This window comes from Dinoponera quadriceps, unplaced genomic scaffold (assembly GCF_001313825.1).
Source record: "Dinoponera quadriceps isolate SergipeBrazil2010 unplaced genomic scaffold, ASM131382v1 scaffold120, whole genome shotgun sequence".
NCBI classification, from domain to species: Eukaryota; Metazoa; Arthropoda; class Insecta; order Hymenoptera; family Formicidae; genus Dinoponera; species Dinoponera quadriceps.
The window spans coordinates 2977660-2999478 of NW_014554309.1; the positions used below are offsets into that span (position 1 = coordinate 2977660).

The 21819-nt window shown below is 41.6% G+C and overlaps 3 protein-coding genes across 6 annotated transcripts in view; 2 read left to right on the forward strand and 1 right to left on the reverse strand.

Moving 5' to 3' along the window:
* Positions 1–405: 405 nt before the first annotated feature.
* Positions 406–8194, forward strand: LOC106746228 (protein spinster). Of its 2 annotated transcripts, XM_014622567.1 has the most exons (10): positions 406–747; positions 870–1066; positions 1251–1402; positions 1798–2001; positions 2179–2313; positions 2374–2635; positions 2703–2801; positions 3584–3791; positions 5493–5585; positions 7588–7675. In XM_014622567.1, exons 1-9 carry the CDS (start codon positions 645–647, stop codon positions 5543–5545), a joined length of 1413 nt encoding a protein of 470 aa, XP_014478053.1. In that variant the 5' UTR covers positions 406–644; the 3' UTR covers positions 5546–5585; positions 7588–7675. The 2 variants fall into 2 exon arrangements, with proteins under 2 accessions (XP_014478053.1, XP_014478043.1); XM_014622557.1 differs by lacking the exon at positions 5493–5585 and having other exon boundaries at positions 408–747; positions 7588–8194.
* A 100-nt stretch (positions 8195–8294) lies between these two features.
* Positions 8295–12284, reverse strand: LOC106746222 (asparagine synthetase domain-containing protein 1). Its single transcript, XM_014622545.1, has 7 exons — positions 12244–12284; positions 11244–11512; positions 10925–11125; positions 9862–10785; positions 9352–9764; positions 9092–9269; positions 8295–8895 (listed from the first exon to the last, which is right to left on the reverse strand). The coding sequence occupies exons 2-6, from the start codon at positions 11295–11297 to the stop codon at positions 9095–9097; spliced, it is 1767 nt and encodes a 588-aa protein (XP_014478031.1). The 5' UTR covers positions 11298–11512; positions 12244–12284; the 3' UTR covers positions 8295–8895; positions 9092–9094.
* A 230-nt stretch (positions 12285–12514) lies between these two features.
* LOC106745972 (A disintegrin and metalloproteinase with thrombospondin motifs 9) overlaps positions 12515–21819 on the forward strand; it is a 49329-nt gene continuing 40024 nt past the window's right edge. For 2 of the 3 annotated variants that reach the window (XM_014622054.1, XM_014622061.1), the window contains exons 1-2: positions 12515–13170; positions 17480–18658. In XM_014622054.1, the coding sequence (XP_014477540.1) occupies positions 18367–18658 (292 nt within the window). In that variant the 5' untranslated portion in view covers positions 12515–13170; positions 17480–18366. The remainder of the gene's footprint in view (positions 13171–17479; positions 18659–21819) is intronic. The other variant, XM_014622066.1, reaches the window with a different exon arrangement.

Here is a 21819-nt window from a genome sequence, read left to right on the forward strand (position 1 = left end):
TAGTCGACGAATAAGCATAGACTAGCAAAATCTCAAGACAAAGCTTTTCGAAGACTATCTTATTTTAGGGTGCCTTAATATTATATGCACAAACGAATCTCATTTAACATAAGCATTGTTAAAGTTATTACTATACCGAATTCATGATCAGTCTTATTACTACCGAATTCATGATCAAATTGAAAATCATCTTATTGGATGTATATATAGTTACATAAGTCATTTTTCTGTGGGAGCTTCTAGGGAAAATGTCGCCAAAAATTCTTAAAGGAGAATTCACATCTTGGCAGAAAAGTAGAAAGCAACAGCCAATCAGAACTCGTGCTGGTACTAAGCTAGTTAAAATAGTAAACCAAAGCAGGAAGTATTGACCACCACCGATTGCGGCTGTTGCTTCCTGCTTCTCTGTCAAGGTGTGAATTCTCTCTAATACATCTGATCAGCAGTGCAGCTAAAAAGAACAGACGATAGGTCAATGCAACGATTTGGTAATAACCTATGAACTTTATCGGCAAGTTGCATTATTCTAATTAGTGTGCCAAAGTGGCTACAATTCGTCGCGTCATGATAAACGATAGAACGGCTATAAACGTAAAAGGTAGATATTGCGTAGTAAATGCGGATTAAGAAGGGAGATACGCGCGATGCCTTCAGAGATGAGATCGATCAACAGAAGCGATTGGATCACAGTGGCTGTTCTGTGTTTCGTAAATCTTATAAATTATATGGATCGCTTTACAATCGCTGGTGAGTGCCCTATGTTACAAAAATCCACATTTGAACATATTAACAAGTTACATCAACCGGTCAACGATCGTGTTTCATTCAACGAATGAAACACACATCAATGAGCAAATTTTTTACCATAGGGGTATTGAATGATATCAAGCATGACTTCGAAATTACCAACGATAAGTCGGGATTACTACAAACTGCATTTATTTTGAGCTATATGGTGTTTGCACCATTATTCGGATATTTAGGAGATCGTTACAATAGAAAATTTATTATGAGCAGTGGCGTATTTTTATGGTGTCTAACAACATTGGTCGGTTCTTACATGAAAGTAAGTATGGATGTGTGTGTGTGTGTATATATATACATATATATATATGTGATGAATTCAAACAGTTTATACAAAGTGAGAAATATTGCGACAAACTCTTGTTAGATGTTTCATCTATTAGTAAAAAAAGTTGCTACAATATATATTGCATGAATTATGTAATATATATATATATATATTTCAGACATTCGGGTGGTTCCTGTTTTTTAGGGCACTTGTTGGCATAGGAGAGGCAAGTTATTCCACGATTGCTCCAACTATAATTAGTGACTTATTTGTGAAGGATGTGCGTTCCAGGATGCTTGCCCTCTTCTACTTTGCTATTCCAGTTGGAAGGTGATTTTGCTTATTTAGTATAAATATTATTATGTATACAGGGTGGAGCAAATTGAGATACCTTAACCCTTTGCACTCGAGGGTTCCGGAGCAGAGCCATTTAATATTTGTCTTCAAACTCGAGGGCTCCGCTATTTAAATGACTCTGTTCCGGAGCCCTCGAGTGCAAAGGGTTAATATATAATTTCAAAATATTTCAGACAAAAGTTGTAGGAGGTATTGCCTTGTACAGTCAATAATTCAAGGCTATTTCAAAGTCAACTTTTTCAATGAAATTGTATTTTTTTTTTAGCACAAATCTATTACTCATTCTGCATGTAAATATATATATATATATATGTGTGTGTGTGTGTGTGTGTGTGAGAGATACATATACATATGTTTTGAATTTTTAGTGGTTTAGGATATATTACAGGAGGTGAAACAGCCCGTATCACAGGTCACTGGGAATGGGGATTACGTATCACTCCTGTATTAGGTGTCATAGCAATTCTACTATTACTCACTGTTGTAAAAAATCCCATTAGAGGTGAACAAGAAGGTGGTGTTCATCTGACAAGTACCACATGGTCATATGACATGAAGCAGTTGATGAAAAAGTAATTATATAATTTCATTGTTGTAACAATTGTGTAATAATTTTTACGATTGACATTTCGTTTCTTATAGCACGTTGATTGTTACGTGACGATACAGAAATTTTTGTTTCTACTTTGAGGAATTACATTATTCTTGGGTAATTCAATACCATATTGTATCATTGACATGATTTTCAGCCCAAGCTTTATGCTATCTACCGCAGGATTTACTTGTGTGGCATTCGTCACTGGTGCATTGGCATGGTGGGCACCGTTGTATTTACAATTGGGTTTTCAATTACATCCCGACGAGATGAATGTTGATCCAGATGAGTAAGTTTCGAATACATCGTGCACATTCGCATAGATATGACATTTTAAAATTCATTTCAGTGTTGCATACAAGTTTGGATTAATTGGTATGGCATCTGGCTTAATAGGAGTACCTTTAGGTTCTGCAATAGCGCAAAAATTACGATGTCATTGGCAGCAAGCTGATCCTCTGATATGCGCTGTAGGTCTTTTAATAAGCGCACCTTTGTTGTTCTTTGCTTTGATTACTGCCAATACCAACTCTATGCTCTGTTACACGTTAATATTCTTCGGTCAGTTGTCACTGAACTTGAATTGGTCAATTGTAGCAGATATGTTACTGGTAAGTCGAAAGACAACGCTAATAGAGTAAAGCGTTTCATCATAATAAATTATCTCATTAATTGCAGTATGTAGTAATCCCTACGAGAAGGTCTACGGCTGAGGCATTTCAAATACTTATTGCACATGCTTTCGGAGATGCAGGCAGTCCCTATCTTATCGGACTCGTACGTAAATGAATATTAATTCGCTATATATTTCGGCTTGATATATTTTTATTCCATGTAATGTGTATAGAAGAAAAGAATGTTCTTACTACTTATTGATTGGCGGTAGACATTGATTCCTCCGAGGAGGATATTCAATTGATATAATCAAATGAATGAGATATTCTATTAAAAAGCTATTCGACTTTTTAGTATCGGGATTTTTGTCTCAAAAAATATCGCTGGTAATCTACAGAGTGGGCCGAGTATCTCGTGAATGATGCAACTTTGCAAAAAATGTTTTAGATAAAAGTTGTAGAGTTTGATTTATTTATCAGTTTGACCTAGAAGCATCAAATGAAGGTCAACTTAATTTTTATAAATGAAATCATAGATTTTTCAACACATACACACACACACATCAAATCCTCTGTTCATTATGTGTATAAAAGTATCATCATTGATGAGTGAACACTCATCATTTTTCACTTTTTATCCAGATATTTTTAGCTCAAAAAAATACGAAATAAAATATTCACTCATCGATGATCTGGTACTTTTGTACGCGGAATAAATAGAAGAATCATGTGAAGAGAACTATGTGATTCCATAAAAAAAAATGTGACCTTTATTCAATGCCTCCACCCAAGGTAGGACTGATAGGATCAGTAAATGAATGAACCTTGTAATTTTGATCAAAAACATTTTTTCAAAATTGTCTTGTTACGGGATATTCTACTATATTCATGGCCCATATCGTTCAGGTCATTCTGCATTGTATAATATCAAGTTGTCTGTTTCAGATATCGGAAGGTCTAAAGTCCATATATCTGCCGGTTCAATCTATAAGAGGTCTACTGGTGTTTGATCAGGATATAAACGTCGAATTCCGCAGTCTACAATACGCAATGTTTCTTACAATGTTTGTAGAAGTAATCGGAGCTCTATTTTTCTTCCTGACAGCATTGCATATACAGCAAGACAAAGCATTAGTTGATCTTGCTATTGCGGGTAAGTAACAAATTGTGATTAGCATTGAGATGTTTATCTTGTACATATTATAACTAATAAGCTTAATGCTTGATGTAAACGTGCATGCACAGACACGCACGCACGCATGCATGTACGCATGCACGCACGCACGCACGCACGCACGCACGCATCATTAATGTGTTATATTTCTTAGATATTGAACTATTAGATCTTTTGAAATTAAATACATCGATCTATCATTTCTTCTTTCATACGACTCAATATTTATAACTTTTATCATCTTTCTTTGATCTTTGGCATATATTGGTATTTTAAATAATCAATAGTTATAACGTACAAATACCCGGAAAGAGAGGATGTACGTTGAAAATTTCTAGTGTCTTTACACTTGGTAAGTGGCTCACACAATTCTGTTAGCAGAATGTATATGCCGAGTTGCTACTGAGTAAAGCGACTCAAAATAGCGTATATATAATTCACACGATGAGTGTAATACTATCGAAATCGTCAAGATCAAATTTATGGATGTAATAAAGTTGTCTGATAAAAAATTTTGATAATATTATAAAACAATATCTATCAAAAGAAGATGATATATATATACACACATACATATTAGTATTGTTATATTAATGAATTAATATCCATAATATACGTATATTACTTCTATAGTGTAGAACTGGTTGGAATGTGAAGTAAAAATTTGCAACTCTTCTAAAGCATTATATTTTTGCACAGTGCATGAATTATTCTCAACTTTGGACTTGGAAGTCATGGGATCAAAAAAAAAGGTAGTGTGATAATTGACGATAATTATAGCATGTTAAGTGCCAAATTGTATTATATTGAATGCATTGTATGTAAAAGTATGAAAAAAGTATTACAGAAGATACTGCGGGACAATATGTTACAATTTTGCAATCATATATTCTCAAAATTTATATGAAATATCAAATAAGCGATTGCAAGGATAAGTGAAGGGACGATTGGAATTGTTTGCGATTGTTGGCAATTGGTGAAAAAAAAATATGGTGAATCTCAATACTTGGCCAAAGCTGATAAATTTTTTTATCGCGTACACTACTTCAATATTACGATCATAGATGTTAAGTAAACCATACAAAAAAAAAAACACGACGGTCTTTGAATCATCGTATTGCTTGTTTGTCTCAAATTTTATATATTTTTGTCGCTTTGACCATCAAAGAGCATGCCATTTGTTCTTTCAATTATCGTAATATGCCAATATAGTATAAATCGTGTTTTATCGATTGTTAATTTAAATTTTGACGGCAGTTTCAAATCTTTATTTTATGTTCCAGCAATTAAGAAATGGTGTTGACGTATGAAAACGTATCAAAATAAAATCTGTTGAGAACATATAGGAGTATATAGTGCTATAGTTGATCGTGCTATCATGTGTCGAAAGTAATTGTTATTTTTTAATCTCGATGCTTTTCTACTACGTTGAGTGGCGTTTGACTATACAGAGAAAGAGAGAGGGAAAGAGAGAGAGAGAGAGAGAGAGAGAGAGAGAGAGAGAGAGAGAGAGGTGTTACTGGTATAATCAATCTCTCGCAGAAATTGATGAAACGATTTTTTTGTTTTAGAAACAGATTTTATTTATTGCAGCATGTATATGTACAGCATACATGATATGTTGAGTGGGGAATGTGCATGCAGTTATTTTTATATAACATACAAACATCTTTCTTACAGACAAATGTCTAGATACTAAGAATAATGGGCAAGCTGAATCAACGCATTTATAGATCATCACTGGGCTTCACCCGACAGTGCGCTGTATACCCGGTACATAATTTATTTTCACGATTTCATCATCTTTTCTTTTTCTTTTTTATATAATTTTGTAATCAGTTTCATCATTGTTTCATCCTTGTTTTGTATAGAAGAAATATGTGAGATAATGTTATATTATTATATTTGTTATTACATATTCTTGTGTTTGTCGTAGCACAAAGTATAAAGAAATAAAATACACACATACACACACTTACACAATATTTAAAAGATTTGAGGAATATCAGAGTTTATTAAATTTTAGTTTTTTTTTCATTATGTGAGAATGTGAGTATTTGTGAGATTTCAAATCCAAACACAATACGCATACACAGTATATTATTTTTATACATATTACGTTATTATACTTTTATATTTTTTGTAGATTTCGTTATATGTATCTTTTCATATATTGTCTGACAAAGAGTATCAGACAATGCACGATTTTAGTTACGATCGAACAATTTCGAATTGAATTTTTGTCTGGTAAAAAATGTCTGGTTGGAAGATCATAATCAATCAAGTTGACGATTACACAATTTTCATTGAAACTTGTCAAAATTAAGCAACTTGCAACTTTCTTTTTTTTTATTATTGGCAATAATAATCAAGCTGCGATGGAGAGTGTCAATAGTTCAAAAGAGATGAGCAAGTTAGTAGCATTAAAAATTACTGGTGTTGCGTTTTTCTGTAAATCAGCTGTTCAGGTGTCAGGATATCTATACTGCACTTTATTCAATGGACGTTCCATCCCGTTAGGACATCCTATGGACGTCTGTGTCTCTAGGACCTTAGGAGTTCCTACGAGCATATCCGACGTAGAATAAATGCAATAAATAGAAGAAGAAACTATATCCAGCTTCTCCCTGCGGCTTGATTACAGAGCAGTATATGATTGTAGACTATCGTATCGCGTGATATACGTGACATCATCTCTGCTGGAGAAATCCAACTTCTCGATTGACCCAATATATAGATCGAGTATTCAAGTGATGTAGAATGTGTTTCAAACTGCTTGCCTACAACGCTTTATGTGGAATGATTAGTTTGTAAAATTTCGAATATGAGTTAGATACGGTACGATGTTTTGCATGTATATTGTTGAAAAGTCATGATGTAATCAACGCATAAGCAATCAAGTTGGTTTCCTTCATTGGTACTTTTGTAATAATCATGTCTTTCTATTTTTATATTGTAAAAATATTGGTATATATGTGCGTATAAACATATACACTCACACATGTACACAAACGTATACACACAGGCTGCATGTATTTGTGTGTGTATACACAGGATGAAGCAAAGGATTCCTACCTGTGATATCTTTGATATCAGATGGGAGAAAAATTTGTCAGATATATATGTTGCATAATAGGGAGAGCATCATTATCAGTTGATAACAATGTTTCAATAGTAGAGACTTATTATCCCAGTCAAATTTCGGTTCGCGGCATTTTATTACACAAGTTGATTAATGTTTGCTAACGTATTGCGTGTATAAAAGTATTATGAGAATATCATTGTCATATTTTCCAAGATGTTTCATATTTTTTTTATCCTCATTTTCTAACATGAAATATGAAATATTTCGTAACGGATGACTCAGTAGATTACTAATACTATTATATATAGGCTTATAGGAGGGATTAATCGTAGGAAAATATTATATCATCTGAATAAATTTCTCACACTTACGAGCATTTTTTTTTTTAATATAAAATGCACATGGCTTCATCTTCACATTGCTGTCATCGGACATAAAGTTGTTCGCTTGTTTCAAATACTTAACTCAGTGTTACGTATTATAGGAACAGGATTTTTTCAGAAAAAAAATATTTGTAGCTTTATCGCGATAATATATTCAATAATACGATCTTATTAACGAAACGTGAATATATTACTATGGTTACATGCAAATATACATGTAATTAATACAAATGTAGTACATTATGGTAATTTATTCATTTAGAACCATGTATTAGTTAGCTGCATTAATAGTTCATTTTATTTTCAGGTGGAGGTATGTCAGATTCGATATGTATTTGCAACGATGCGGTTGACAGCGAATTACAAAACGACCGGAATACAATATTAGAATTTAATAGGCATCACGAGGAACCGTCTCAATAGAGTGGTAGACTTTGGATATTTAAGGACTATATTATAAGATTACATCAAATATGTTTGTGTATACAGTTTTATGATACAGATGTATTATTAATCCGCTGACATGTCTCGAACATGTATCGACAAAGGGAAAATTTATAAATAATGAATACCATGATCTATACTACAATCTATAACGTTCAGTGTAATAATAATATTATATATGCGTTCCTTTCTTTTTGAGGAAGGTAATCCTGAGGAAGGTAACTTACCTCAATTGTTGATAGTGTATAGAAAGCTGGATTCGCAAATAATAAATTTACTAATTGTAGAATAAATAAAAAAATGTTATATTTTTGTAATCATTCATCAAAATAACACATAACGTATTATGGCAGTTATAGCATAATAGATGAATATTGTATAAATCATTCGTGCGAGAGAAGGTAGAAGAGACTGAATTGAGTATTGTGTAACAGTATTTACGTATAAAATAACAAATAATTGTAACATCACAATGTTTTTCGTTATTTCTAAACTGTAAGAAATGAAAAATTAAATCACTTTTTTTACACAAATAATGTATTATTATAGTTTATATGCTCGTATGTGTGTGTCTTATCATGTTACGCATGTGTTATATCAACGAGAGAGTAATACATCGAATGTCTGTTATACGAATAATTTAATTTAAAAATTTCATTATATAAAATGAGCTCATGAAAGCGTCGAGAAACTTCTAGAAGCTCGAGTCCCAAGCTTCAAGAGCTCGAAGAAGCTTGAAGCTCGAGCCTCAAACTTCAAGAAGCTCAAGCTTCAAGCGGTTCGTGCGAGCACGAAGCTCGTGAAGAGGCTTCGGAAAGCCTCGAGAAGCACGAGGGAGCTGGAAGCTCGAGCATCAAGCAGCTCGTGCGTGTACGAAGCTCGGGGAGGATGCGGGAAGCGTCGAGAAGCACGGAGGAAGTTATTATCTCAGTGATAGCGGATATTCTCAACAATCTCGCGATGTCAAATATTATGTTTATTTTCTGCCGTAACACATGACTGTGATAAGAGGTTCGTGTGACTGTGCAGGTAATTCTTACACGCCTCAACGAAGTCTCTCGTGCCGGTCTTGGTGAATACAGACATCGCCGTAGAGTGAATCGTGCGTACAAAGCTTTTTCAACTTATAAACCGCGAAACGTATTGCGGTACGAATAAGATACAGTTTAATCTGCAAATAAATACGCGACAATATTGAAATATAATACAACAAACAATAATCATTAAATAAATTACTTAACTAAGTATCGATATCCAGTTGCAATTGCAATAGTAGCAACGGCTGTTTCTCTCGTTTATCAGTTTTAAAATGCAGCCGATCGAGAAGCTAACGGCAAACTTGCACCTGAATAACTAACGTTACTTACATTTTATAATCTATTTGATATGTCGTTAGCATTCTCCTTGCTGTTCGCAATTCGCGAGCCAAATTGGAAAGCTCTCTTGGGAAAGTTAGCCGTGTTCTGGAAACCGATGCTGCACGCCAACAAACGTAAGAGCAACTTGTCCCCCAATCCGGTCGGCATTTTTTCAGTCGGGTAGCACCTGATGACCCAATTTTATACCCCTTCGTTATCGTCGATCAGCTGCTTACTCACCGACTCAAACTGACAAGTCATATTTTTACCTCTCCCATGGTTTTAGATGTTGCACGTATCTCACCAGATTCTCGTCCAGATACGGCAGTCGGGACTGTTTCCCGTGATCGGAAACAACCCGGTCGTCCCGGCCCAAATTCCTCTCGGAAATCCTGGCCAGCTCGATACTCAGCTCCTGCACCAGCGCATCCCATCCTTTGTGTCTCAGTATGGTCCTGTGTCGCATGTATCCGCCGAACAGTTCGTCCGCGCCTATGCCCAGGAGTAGTATTCGGCACGGCGACTCGTACGTCTCGTCGATCGGATAAAGGAGGCCCTTCGCGCGACTCGCGAACCACATGGCGCATCCCAGACTCTCGTCCAGAATCGTGCACAACGGATGCAACAGATCGCAGACACGCGAGGCGCGATACGACTGCAGTTCCGCCTGCGTGATATCACACTGAAACAAGCATCAGTGATCAGAGAGAAATCGTCGTTTCTCTCTTCCGAGGGAGCAAAATCGAGCGTGCTCGAGGTATATACTTGAGATGCAGTACCTGCACGAAGTTCCACTTTCTGTTGGGAGAAATTCGCAACAACTCGTTATACGTTTGTCGTCCAGTTTTCCTGTCTGGCACATCATATTTCTGCGTTACACTCTCCTTCTCGCCACTCGCATGACTTACGTTCTGGTTACTTACAGATTTCTCGAACGCAACATTAATGAGATCGATACTTTCGTCCTCGGGAATGTGTTTGTCGACTATCGCCGTTAAAATTGCTGAATCTAGACCACCGGAGAACAATATACCGATCTTCGAGTGAGAGCAAGTGACACTTCCCCCATCTAACACAACCTTTATGCAGTCCTTGCAGTAATTCGGTTTCTTCTTCACCCTGACTTTCACAGATTGATGCAAGAGTTCCGTCAGACGTTTCACTCTTTCACTCACCTCCCGATTCTCCAATAAGTATTGTAATGTCTTGTTAAAATCGTTAGTGCACGATATATTCTCCAGATATTCCACATCCTTTGGATCAGGATGCAGGTGCAAGTTCGCCAGCGACGAATGCGTGTCCAATATAGTCTCCCTGATATTAATATCTACGTTTAAATTCGTTTCCAGCGCTTCGATAACATCGGTGAACCTCAAGTCTGGCTCTCTCCACGGGTAGCACGCTAAGTTTATCCGCGAACTATTTAAATTCATTGCAAAGATACCTATAGCCGGCACCTCCACGATTCCTTTCATTATCTTACTTGCAACCGAAGTCAGAGTCAGTGAATTCGTTTCGTTGTCTACTTTTAAAAGTAAACTATGCCGTCCGATAATATCTCGTCCAAAGTATAATATACTGCTTGACTTTTGATAGTATATTAAGCTGTAAGGGCCTTCAATCTTGCGAAGCACAGGTATGATATCTGTAGTCGATTGAAATTCATCCAATACTGTGCTCGTATCACAAATATCATCTTTTGCCTAAAACCAAGATGCCATTACAATTTGCTGTATAATTATGTATACATTTGTATATAATTAAGAGTAAGTATATATATTCCTACAGACATACAAGAAAAATAGGGTTGTGGGAAATGTTTGGTATAATGAATATACATACCAAACAGCCAGAAAAGAGATCTCCATTCCAAAGTAGTAGATTACCATTACGATCTAAACTTGGTTGTGTCATTATGCTTGGTCCTTGCATCCACAACACTGAACCGGCAAAATATCCTTGCCATTCGCAACTTAACGATACGTGTTTATCTGCTAAATAATCAGGACCTCGTGCAGCTATTAGATCCTTGCAAATATTCCACTAAACAAGCAAAGTAAGTATATTAAAATTAGCATTTGTCTAAATTTATTTGAATCTCTGTGAATTTTATATTTCAAGATCTAATTATTATGATAATTAACCATGATTATTATCATACCTGCTCGGAGCCTTCGGAGTCGGCTTGATATATAGTACAAAATATTCCGCACATTGCAACGTCGATATCAAATCGAATTACAAAATTATAGAAATATCACGCTATATATTTTCGTCACGGGGTGAAATATAAGGTTCATTAGGAGCGTAACTCGATAAGTCTTTAATTCAACGTTTGGTAGCTACTTGCCGCCAGTGACATGTCAATAGGTTATGTGATTTCACAGATACGTGAATATGTCTGATAGTACGTATTGTTGCACAAAGATACTGCAAATATAAATTCGGTATATTAAGAGGAACGTTTTGAAGCAGTAAAATCTCGTTAGCACGTTATAATAAAGCACTATTAGCGGAACCCAAGTTCACCGAGGCGTTCGCAGCGTGATCACAACCGAAGAGTTTAAAGCCCGTATCAGATACAACGTGTTGCAAGATGGAGAACAGAATTCGACCAATCGGATGGTATCAATTTTATTCGCTTTTCTTTCTGATTGGTCTAGTTTCAGTATTTAACTTGCAATCTGCAATACGTAGCTTGAAATGAGCGTTACACCTTAATATTAATTAATTAACTAATAAAAAATATCGAGAAAGAGCGATGAAAAAGAAATTCCAAAATTACTTCGGAAAATTACGTTTTAAAGAGCTTGTTATCTCTTGGCAAGAGGAATACTTATCAATTTCTTTTAATCTATCTCTACTCACAGAGATATCGTTAAAATATTTTGCGACAATCAAAGTAAATATTAACGAATGTATATTCGGTACACGACAAATGTCAGTTACAAGTCGATCAAACTAAAATGCACGAATATATAATCCGTTCTCCCTGAAAGCGTCCATCGAAAGAAGATGAAGGCACTCGTCGATATTGAGCGTCAAACGGAATACTAATTGTAAGAGTCACAAGATGCGTCGAGCGTCGAGTATGGCTGTGTTGGTTGTTACTAACAATGCTGTTTATTTCTCTACTATCGCCGCGACACGTAAATACCTACGCGAGATGCGTTTATTTGGAAAATGCCCATCTGTCGGATGTTTAATCACGACTAGCGACTAGCCGCGCCCTCCAAAATAGACCGACTTAATCTAATCAAGATAACAGCAGAATCCCTCGGGAGAGGGAGATCAAAGTGTTAACTCATTTATTCAGTGAATTCCCAAATAAACGGAACGTCGTGTCCGACCGCGGTAACGACCGCGTAACTCGGGTATCGATAACACACCGGACGGACATCGAGAGGGGTATCGATAACTTCCGAACGAGGGTGTTCCCGCCGATGAGAACGGCGCGACACGGACGAAATTTCGGTAATTCATATGCAGGCCGGTTAATAGTCCGCGGCGCGGGTCGGGTATTCGTGTATCTCCGGGGTGCTGGTGTGCGCGACGGCTGGTAGGTGGTAGCGGAGGAGTAGCACACGGATGATATGGTGTTGGTGAGATCGTTGTCCGTGGCCGTTGCGAGCGCGAGAGAGAGAGAGAGAGACCGGGCAGAAAGTGGGAGAGCGAGAGGGACAGAGGCGCAGTCTGAAAGAATAAGAGGGACGTGGCGGCAAGAGGCGCGGGTGCAGGGGGGCAGGGGGAGGGGAGGTCGTAAGGGATCGGCGCTTCGGGCAACTTCAGTCGGTGCGTGCGAGCGGGTCAGATCGGACGTTCGTTGTGTCTGCGGGCGTCGCTCGCGCGGTCGTTTTCCCGACGCATCGTCCTCTCTCACGAGCCTCTTCCTAATCGCCGGCATCGCGGCGAATGACCGTCGACGCGCTCCGGCCTCGTGGGGGAACGACGACAGGGAAGATCGGCGCGTTTTTTCTTGTCGAGAGAGAGAGGGAGAGAGAGAGATATTCGCCCGTTCGTTCGCTCCTCCGCGCGCCCACTCGGCATCGTCTTAGACGACATCCTCTCCTTCGGCTTCCGACTGCGAGGTAAGTGTCTCTCCCCGTGAGATACCTCTCTCGCGAGACGACGTTACGATCTCGACACGTCGGGGAGACCCGAGAAATGAGAAAGTTTTATCGCGCGTGTGATACCGGGCGAGTTTGAATTTCGGAGCGACGGTCTCGCCGAAGCGAAGACCGTCGCCGTCGAGGCGGCGGCGGTCGCGACAGATTCCACTGAGTATGTGCCGCGTATGTGTGCATGCGCGCGCGCGCGCGCGCGCGTGTGCACCTCCTCCGAGCGGCTCCGTGCCCGTGAAAATGAGTTACCGTCGGCATCGACGCGTTACGCAATATTTAAATCTGTATTTTTAGGCTTAGGGTCTGCCGCGACGCGCGCGCATACGCATCGCGCGCTACGCGACGCCGCGCAATTGAGAAATTCACTTCCGAAACGTATCTCTCGCGCGAATCTCCGGTATCGTCCAAGGCGTGCGGATTACGCGCCGCGAAGCGGCGAGAAACTCCGCGATCTCTCTTGTGTATGGTCGCTCGTATGCAAAATGAACGTTTCGCCTTTGCGGCGAATTTCAGCCGACGCAATGCAACGCGGAGAACCTTTTCTCTGAAAATCGCTCGAAAACCAATTCTCCCATTGGAGATCGTCGGCTGCCGTTCTGAGGCACATCAGAGAAAAAAGTGCTCCAAGTGCCGTTCTGCAAACTAGTACACAAAGACCGGCGTGATACAGCCTTAATACACGAAGTCGCTCCATTTCGGAGCTTTCCGCAAGGAACACGTTATTCGCTCTAGAAAGGTGTTGTCTAGGTCCGCATGCACTATAGGCGTAGCAAGCTTTTGGCCTGTTGCGCTCGGAGTACTATATTGTAACGTAATTCTTCGCAAAAGGCGCTTCCAGCGCTTACTAAACGTCGCAATTCCTAGGATTTAAACCGTTATTGCGACTTGTTAGTCCTTGTTAGTCAGTCTGGATCTACAACAGGTGTAGTAAGCCCTTGAAAGACTCGTATTCTGAACTTTAAATGTAGTATCTCAACCAAGATAATTCTTAAGCCACTTTTAGAGACATGTTTATCGACCAAAAGAAAGTTCAAAGTATACGAGCTTTTTGCTCGGAGCAATAAAATGTAGCCTGATTTCCGGCAAAAGATGTTTCCCGCGCTTCCAAAAATCGTAATAGCACTTAAATCTTAGGAATCGTTTGATAGAGTTGGGAAACCTTTTTGCTAGAAATTATGTTTACAATTTAACTGCAATTATCGCATATATCGTAGGACTTGAAGTTGTTTCGCCAGCTCTCTGCTTACGTCCCGTTCGATAAGCACCGATTCTGTTTCCGCGATCATTTCTCTTCTTCTCAATAGCGCGAGGCGCGAGCGTTTTCTACGCGCAACGTCTCAGATATATGTCGCGGATCGAATTATCGGTTGTTGACGCCTGTGAGATTGTTTACACTGAACGAAAGTTCGGGGAGTCGCGCACTCGCGGCGTACGCGATCCAGGCGCAGGTGGAAGGACCAGAAGCCGGTGTGTAAATTTACACACTCGGCGTTTAAGATGCGCACTATACTGACGCTGTGTGTGATTTGAAAATGCACACTACCGGTTTCCATCTAGTTCTACTCCTCGTCTCTCATTCGGTCCTGCCTTCTGCGTGTGTGCAAGCGCGTGTCACGACGTTAAGCTCGGTTCACATCATCGGGAAACGGAGTGACGGCATCGGATGCCGTCTTAATTTGCTATTAGGATACTCGTAATCAACGATCTTTGTTGTCGACGATGAGAGAATCGCCGATCGACACGATCGAGACAAATGTGGGACGAACGGTCGCGAGTCGTTCGTTCAACTTCGCCTAACTACCACGAAGTGATCATTTGCGCGCTCTAAAAACAAGACGATTAATGAGAAAGTAATTCTTCGGGTTCAATTGGTATCGTCATGGCATTCGTATCCACGTTACTTCTCTCTCTCTCTCTCTCTCTCTCTCTCTTGCAAACAGCAGTCCTTTCAGTAATAGCTGATTAAATTCTTCGGTTAACACACTGAAGCGGTCGTTTCGAAAGTACTAATGAAGCTCCACTTCATCGTCCGACGATTTATTATAGTGCCGATTCGTCTTCCGCCGCTCGAATAGTATGAATCGAGTTTTATACGGCGAGGCGTATTCGCGAGGAATGCGTCGGCATGTCCAGCGTTAATTTTACATTCTGTGGCATTGCAAGGCGACGTGACGACGTTCGTCGTTGTTCTTACGGTTAAAAGAATCCGTCTGGGAAAGGACGTTTCGGCATGATAACGTGAGACCAAGCCGTAACGATGATACAGTCTTAGTTACATTAACGTTAATCTCAATGTAACCGAGAAGATCGCGAAAAGTCGTTCCCGTCATGAGCACGTCGTATCATAATAGTCACAAAAACGCAAGTTTTTCGTATATTTTTGTACAGTTTTTCTTCCCTATTGCACGGCAAACACGTAGAAGGCAATTCAGAAGAATGAAAATGTCCCATCTGATCGTAAAGTACATGATATTTAATTCTATACATTAATCGTACAGTTACGTATTGTATGATTATTAGGTCGATGCAAAGGTTTGTTCCGTTTTTTAATCAGTTCTTCGCTCAGAAATCCTACAATTCTAGCAGGTCATCGAACAAAATGACGCATATATTTAATTGATTGATCGTATTTGAAAATAAATAAATGTTATATGCATATTTTGATTAAAGAGCGGAAAAAATTTTTACATCAACTTAATATTTGGGATTCTTTAAATTTCCATTAATCGCAATATTTTTCGCCCATAAATGGTTATAATGTATCTCACAGATACACTAATTGTTCCCATTATTTTCCTCTGCTTCTTGAAATAGTTTTTCTTTATTAGCATTTGGCTAATAGATCAGCCTCTAAAGTATATAAAAAACAGTGAAGAATAAATCGACAAGTGTTGAGATGATATCTGTTGCATATTGCGACTAACGGAGGGTTAATATACCAGAACTATAGAAAACAGTCAAAATGACCAGTTTGTAATTTTTTTTTGCAAAAGTTACTCCAATTTCCTTTCGTGATTTCTCTTGCATTGTGCATACGAATAAATATTTTTTCCTTTGCATCACATATTTTTCAAAGATCCCATTTAAACTCCGGTGGAATAGTACGCGTTAATCATCAGTAGTTCTAGCGTTTAAAGGACACAAAGGCTCGAGATAATTGCGCCGTACGTACGCTTGAGCACGCGAACGAGGTGGCGGGAGATCGCGGGATTCGCGTGAAACTTCAAGACAAAGATTGATCGATACATCAGACCGATGGCGATCAAAGCCCAGCATGTGCGATACGCGACAAGAATAGTTTGACCCAGACCTTAAGAGATTCCGAGGTCGGTAGCCGCGTGCCGAGCAGCTTTTATGTTTCATTCGCTCTCAGCCTTGACGATGTGGCGGCTTTGAGTTTCTCCTGCCGAAAAAATTCCGGCATTCCTCTAAAAATATCGTCTCCCTATCATCTATCTCTCTCTCTCTCCCGTTCTCGAGAGAAGAAACAGTGGTATACAAATATATACGCCCCTACGTAGACATTTCTCCGATACGATCGTGACAGCGTCTCGCAATAGCATATCGACAAAGTCGTTCGAGAGAATCAAGTCAGGTGAAGTTGGGGCTTCGATCGCAAGTCTCGGCGAGGTTAAGGCTGCATCTACCATAGATGTAGTAAGCCTTTAGCCGTTTGCTCTGAATGCTAAGTTGTAACGCAATTTCCAGCAAAAGGCATTGCCAGCGCTACCAAACGTATTTCCTCAAATTTAAGCGTCGTTACAAATTTTGCCGGCGTGAGAAACACCTTTTGTCAGAAATTACATTTTACTGCTTAGAGTAAAAGGCGTATTACACACTGAAAGAAAAAAGTGCTGCATTCAAGTAAATATTTGCTAAGGAGTATTGGAGTGATTTTTTTTTTATTTGGATTAAATAAATATTATTTAAATGTACAACACTGAAAGAAAAATTTCTACAATCTCGAGTAATATTTACTGAATTCAAGTGAAACAATTACTCCAATATTCCTTAAGAAATATTTACTCGAACATTTTTTTTCTCTTAATACATGTATGTAGATCCGGATTAACAAGAGACGCGCGATAAGCGTTCGCGCGCGGTGATTTAATTCCGATCTCGAGAGACTCGGAAACTCGAGTCTCGCGTCACATCGCTCGCGCCGCATTTGGAAATGTAACCTGAATTAAGAACTTACCACCTGCCCGCGCACTACGGCGGCGCAGTTCTCATTCTCTCTCGCATTAAAGAGCCCGTTCTTCGGTTCGGTTTTCAGGAGAGCGTCGAAGCGGCTGCCGAAGCGGGGATTGACAACGTCCGATTGATCACGCTCGCGAAGAAGCGAAGATTTCGATCGCACCGATTACGTAGTCGTCGTCGTCGTTGTTTACATCGTCATTGACCATCGATCACGCGTGGTGCCGCCGACTCGCCTGAGATGTTCCTCGCGCGATCATCGAGAGAAGGATTGCGACGAAGCTGGCACAACAGACGCAAGATTGTTGTTGCGCACGTGTGAGGCGCGCGCGCGCGCGCACACGAGACGAGGAGGATCGAGCGAGAAGCGTTTGACGAGGAGCGGCAACGAGCTATGATATCCGCCCTTGAACGTTCGGCCACGATCGCCATGATGCGTTTCGATTCTCGTAGCCGGCCGGTCCCCAAGTAATAACCTCCTCTTCAGCCAGGCGGTATGGTATAGTCGAGGTCCTTCGAGGAAGATAAGAAGACCGCGAGGCGAGATTCGCGCGTTCTTTAATGGACGTTGTGCTGATCCCGGTTGCATTCTGCCGGCGAGCCGCGCTTCGCGAGGAAAACAAGATTCAAGAGAAGGAAGAGGGACCTTGAGATCTCCTCCTGTTGCGCGAGGGTTTTATGGGTGTATACGAAGGTACGGAGGAGAGACTCGCTTCGAAATATCCATTCGCCACGAACGGATAATCCTCGCTCTCTCGTGCTCTCTCTCTCTCTTTCCTCCTCTCTCTCTCTCTCTTCATTATCATTCTCTCCGCCTTGTCTCTCGATGACGCGCTCAGGATGATGATCGATTGAGGCGACAACGTGCGCGGCACGGTCAACACGAGAATCGATCTCCCCCGGTGATACATCGGTGATAGCCGATCGAACAGCAGCAGCGCCAGGAAACCGAGCACGGCGAAGCGGATGCGCACCGCCACCGGCGGGGTCGCAGAGATGTCGCGGATTTCGAATCGCGTCGCCACGATCGGCGCGGCGCTCGCCATCGTTTTGCTCGTGATATTGCTGGTAATATTGTGGTCGGACGTGCGCAACATGGACAGGGTCGAGCCGGATGCCGCTCGAATACGGAAGAATTCAACGGTCGAGCGCGTCGTCAATGAGACGTGGAGGAAGCAGCAAGCCGGCCTGCGCGTCACCACGCATCTCGTTAGCACATTCGGCCAGCCGCCGACCGAGCGGAACTTCACGAACGAAGGTGAGCCCACCGCCATAGTTTCTTTTCTCTTCTTTCTCGCTTTCCCTCGCATACACACACACGCCCGTGGACCGCGTTTCGCACGACGGCGTCGACGTTTTTGCCTCATTACGTTTGCGCTAATTCGTCCCCTCGTCGATCACACGCCGGTTCCGGTGCGAGCCGTTAGTTTCGCACGATCACGATTTTCCGTTCGAGCGAGAACCGTGACTCCTCCGGCCGGTTCGTTCGCGCGGAACGCTCGGGTCATTTGTCTCTTTTCCGGTCGAACGAATTTCCAGACGTCCTTCTTCGGTGTGTGTCGAGGGGATCTCACGGGACCCCGAGGTTACCGCGGATGCTGCGTAAGCGTAACGACCGTAGTCTCATGTTGCCGGCCGCTCGTCACAGTGATTTCCGAAGAATCCCCGGGTCTTCCCGGGCGTAAATGAAATTGCGCGAGTTCGCTCCGGCGATAGACCGGCTAGATTAATACGCTCGAGTGGTCCGGGGAAAGTTACAACGAAGTACATATCTCAAGTACGGGACGACCTTGTAAGGCCGCTGCTCTAAGGCGTGCGCGCACACCTACAGTTGGATCCGTTCTTACGCGCTCGCCTCGTAACAGCCGCGACTTTACACCTTCCCGTCGCGTTCTCCTTTACGGGCGGGATCGGATCGGAAGTATGCACTTGAATAACGTGCGGCAAAGTGTGATCCGTGACGAGGACTCTCTCGCCGACGTAACGATTCGTTTTTTTCTTTTCTTCCGAAAAGCATACAACGCCCGTTTGCTTTCTTTGTTCAGCTTGCACACTCAGCTGGACACAATAGCCGTAATACGTGCGGTATAATTAGATTGCCGATATAATTTTCTAATCGTACATATCCGCTTTCGGACGGTTAACGTGAAGCTGTCACGATGTCAGATTACTGTTTTCACACGTCTCGCTTTTTTTTGGGGGGAATAATCAATAAATGACGAATCCATAATGTGTACGATTAGAAAGTTCTAACGACCTAGTCGCATTCCGTGTTGAGGCTTTATTACGCCGTGTGCATAAAGAATCGTCTACATTGGAGGTGGTAACACCGCCAAGTAAGGCGTAACGGGGTTTTTTTTCATTGGAATCAAGGTGTAACACCGGGAGTAAGCGAAATGAATCATTGCCATTTCCCACTTCCTTACCGCTTTACCACCAACCAATACTCTACTCCTTACTTAATACCGCTTATTTCCAACGTGAACGTCTTTTACTTGTTACTGCTTACTTTCAACGTAGACAGTCCTTAAAGATTACGCGTTTCGCGCGACCGTTTAACGGCGGAGAAGGCGAAAATTCGCTCGTGCGAGTTGCCGCGTTCGCGGTTTTATAACCGCGAGAGTCGCGCCGTAGTAGCCCGCGCTCCAAATACGCTTCGACCGTCGGCGTTTCGAGATATTACGTACTCCAATTTCTCTTCCTCCGGTTTCGGGCGAATGTTCCGAGAAACGATATCGCTGTATTAAGGTAGATATATGTTTTCGCGAATTCGCCGGGCGGGCGGGCTCGCTTAAAACGCATACGACGCATAATCGCGGCCGCCTCGCGTGACATCGCGCGTTTGATAAGACATTCGCGTGGCCACGTTGGCAGTGTGCGACACAAAATATCGCGCGGTTAAGCGAGCGGCAGCCTCAGGACGGGGGCCTACCTCGATACGTACGTGGCCGCGCGGAGAAAAGCGAGGAAACACATGCGGTGTGTAACTGAAGGTGTGCTGCGCGCGAACGCGCCTCGAAAAGTGCGTACGTCGTGAAGGCTCGTGTTACTTGCCAGGGTCAGCAGATGCGGATATCACGCGTTAAACGAAGCACGACGTTGTCCTCGGCCGGCGGCGTCTTACGTCGCGCGCGCACGTGTTCCCAACTCGTTAACGTACAGCACGCGGCGCTCGATCAATAGGTAAATAGCTGTGCTCCGCTCTCGGTGCGCCAAATATTCAGCGCGTTCTCGAGCCGTGCCGAAGGAGGATCGTATGTCGTGTGCGGGAAAGAGAGTCGTGTTTTAAATGACGCGATACGTTGTTGTACGACGATAAGTCGAGTATCGGAGCTAAACGAGGCTCTCGTTATTGTATTCTCGTCAAAATCACGGCAGTGAATACGGCAGGGAACATCAGGTAGTTGATGAGTCCGTGTTTACCCGGCAACCTAAAATCCGATCGCTAACACCTGTAATCTACGTTTACACGATCGGCGTAAAATCGACGTGATAAGTCTCAATACTGCAACTGCCATGTTATGTTACATGTCATATATTCACGGCACAGTTATAACGTAATTATTTAAAAGGCACGTGTGACATCGATATTCGCACCAGCAGAAACTATTAAACTGGGTTCTTTGCCGTTCGCGTGGATTACGGAAGTTACTAAATCGGTTTTAGGTTGCCGTAGTTGACGTTTCTGAGAATCGGGAGGAAAGGTGTTCGTTGTGAATTTCTTCGAGCGACTTTTCAGACTCGCGGAGCGGAACGAATTCTCCCATTTCTGAGTCGCCGTGTGGATGTTTTCACTCGAAATTTAAGGGTGAGTCTGATGTTGCTCCACCGTCTCCGGCAATTCTTCGCAATGTAAAATTCACTCTGAGTTTAGGAAACTTACTCTAAGTTGGAGCATACGTTTTCTCCCGCGATTTCGAACGGCGGTGTCTTCACCGTCGCTTCGAGTGAATTTTCACGCTCGTTTCGCGTGAGACTTCGCCTCGAGAAATTTCGAGAATGTACGTCAACGAGCTCCTTCGCCTCGCGTGTTCTATCGAGTCACTGAGAGAATCATTGTTTCAATATTCATAGATATTCTTCGTTCTCCGTGTGATTTATCGGGCTAACAATAGAATCCGTAACGCATTTTGTAGGCGTCGTGAACACCAACGCGAACAGGCGCGGGTGGCGTGTGATTCTCCGTCGCGCAAGTATTCGAGGATAAAGAAGGACAGGACATTTTTTTGCTTCACATATACATTAAACCCGCGCTGCAGTGTGGCAACAAAGAAAGACAAATGAGCAAGTTAAGAGGTTAAACATAATTGGCGTGCCAATGACACTAGAAGAAATAGTTGAGCCATAACGTAACGCAATCTCCTCGCGTTGTTCGCGAATGAATGACGCTTCTTGCTCCCCCCCCCCCCCCCCCCCCCC

Excerpts from the sequence above, each read along its gene's own strand:
- LOC106746228 (XM_014622557.1), top strand. The coding sequence starts at position 645 with ATGCCTTCAGAGATGAGATCGATCAACAGAAGCGATTGGATCACAGTG. Across the intron at positions 1,067-1,250 it reads TGGTCGGTTCTTACATGAAA|ACATTCGGGTGGTTCCTGTT; the intron begins GTAAGTATGGAT and ends TATATATTTCAG. Across the intron at positions 3,792-7,587 it reads AGTTGATCTTGCTATTGCGG|GTGGAGGTATGTCAGATTCG; the intron begins GTAAGTAACAAA and ends TTTTATTTTCAG.
- LOC106746222 (XM_014622545.1), bottom strand. The coding sequence starts at position 11,297 with ATGTGCGGAATATTTTGTACTATATATCAAGCCGACTCCGAAGGCTCC. Across the intron at positions 11,126-11,243 it reads ACTCCGAAGGCTCCGAGCAG|TGGAATATTTGCAAGGATCT; the intron begins GTATGATAATAA and ends TTGCTTGTTTAG. Across the intron at positions 10,786-10,924 it reads ATCTCTTTTCTGGCTGTTTG|GCAAAAGATGATATTTGTGA; the intron begins GTATGTATATTC and ends TCTTGGTTTTAG.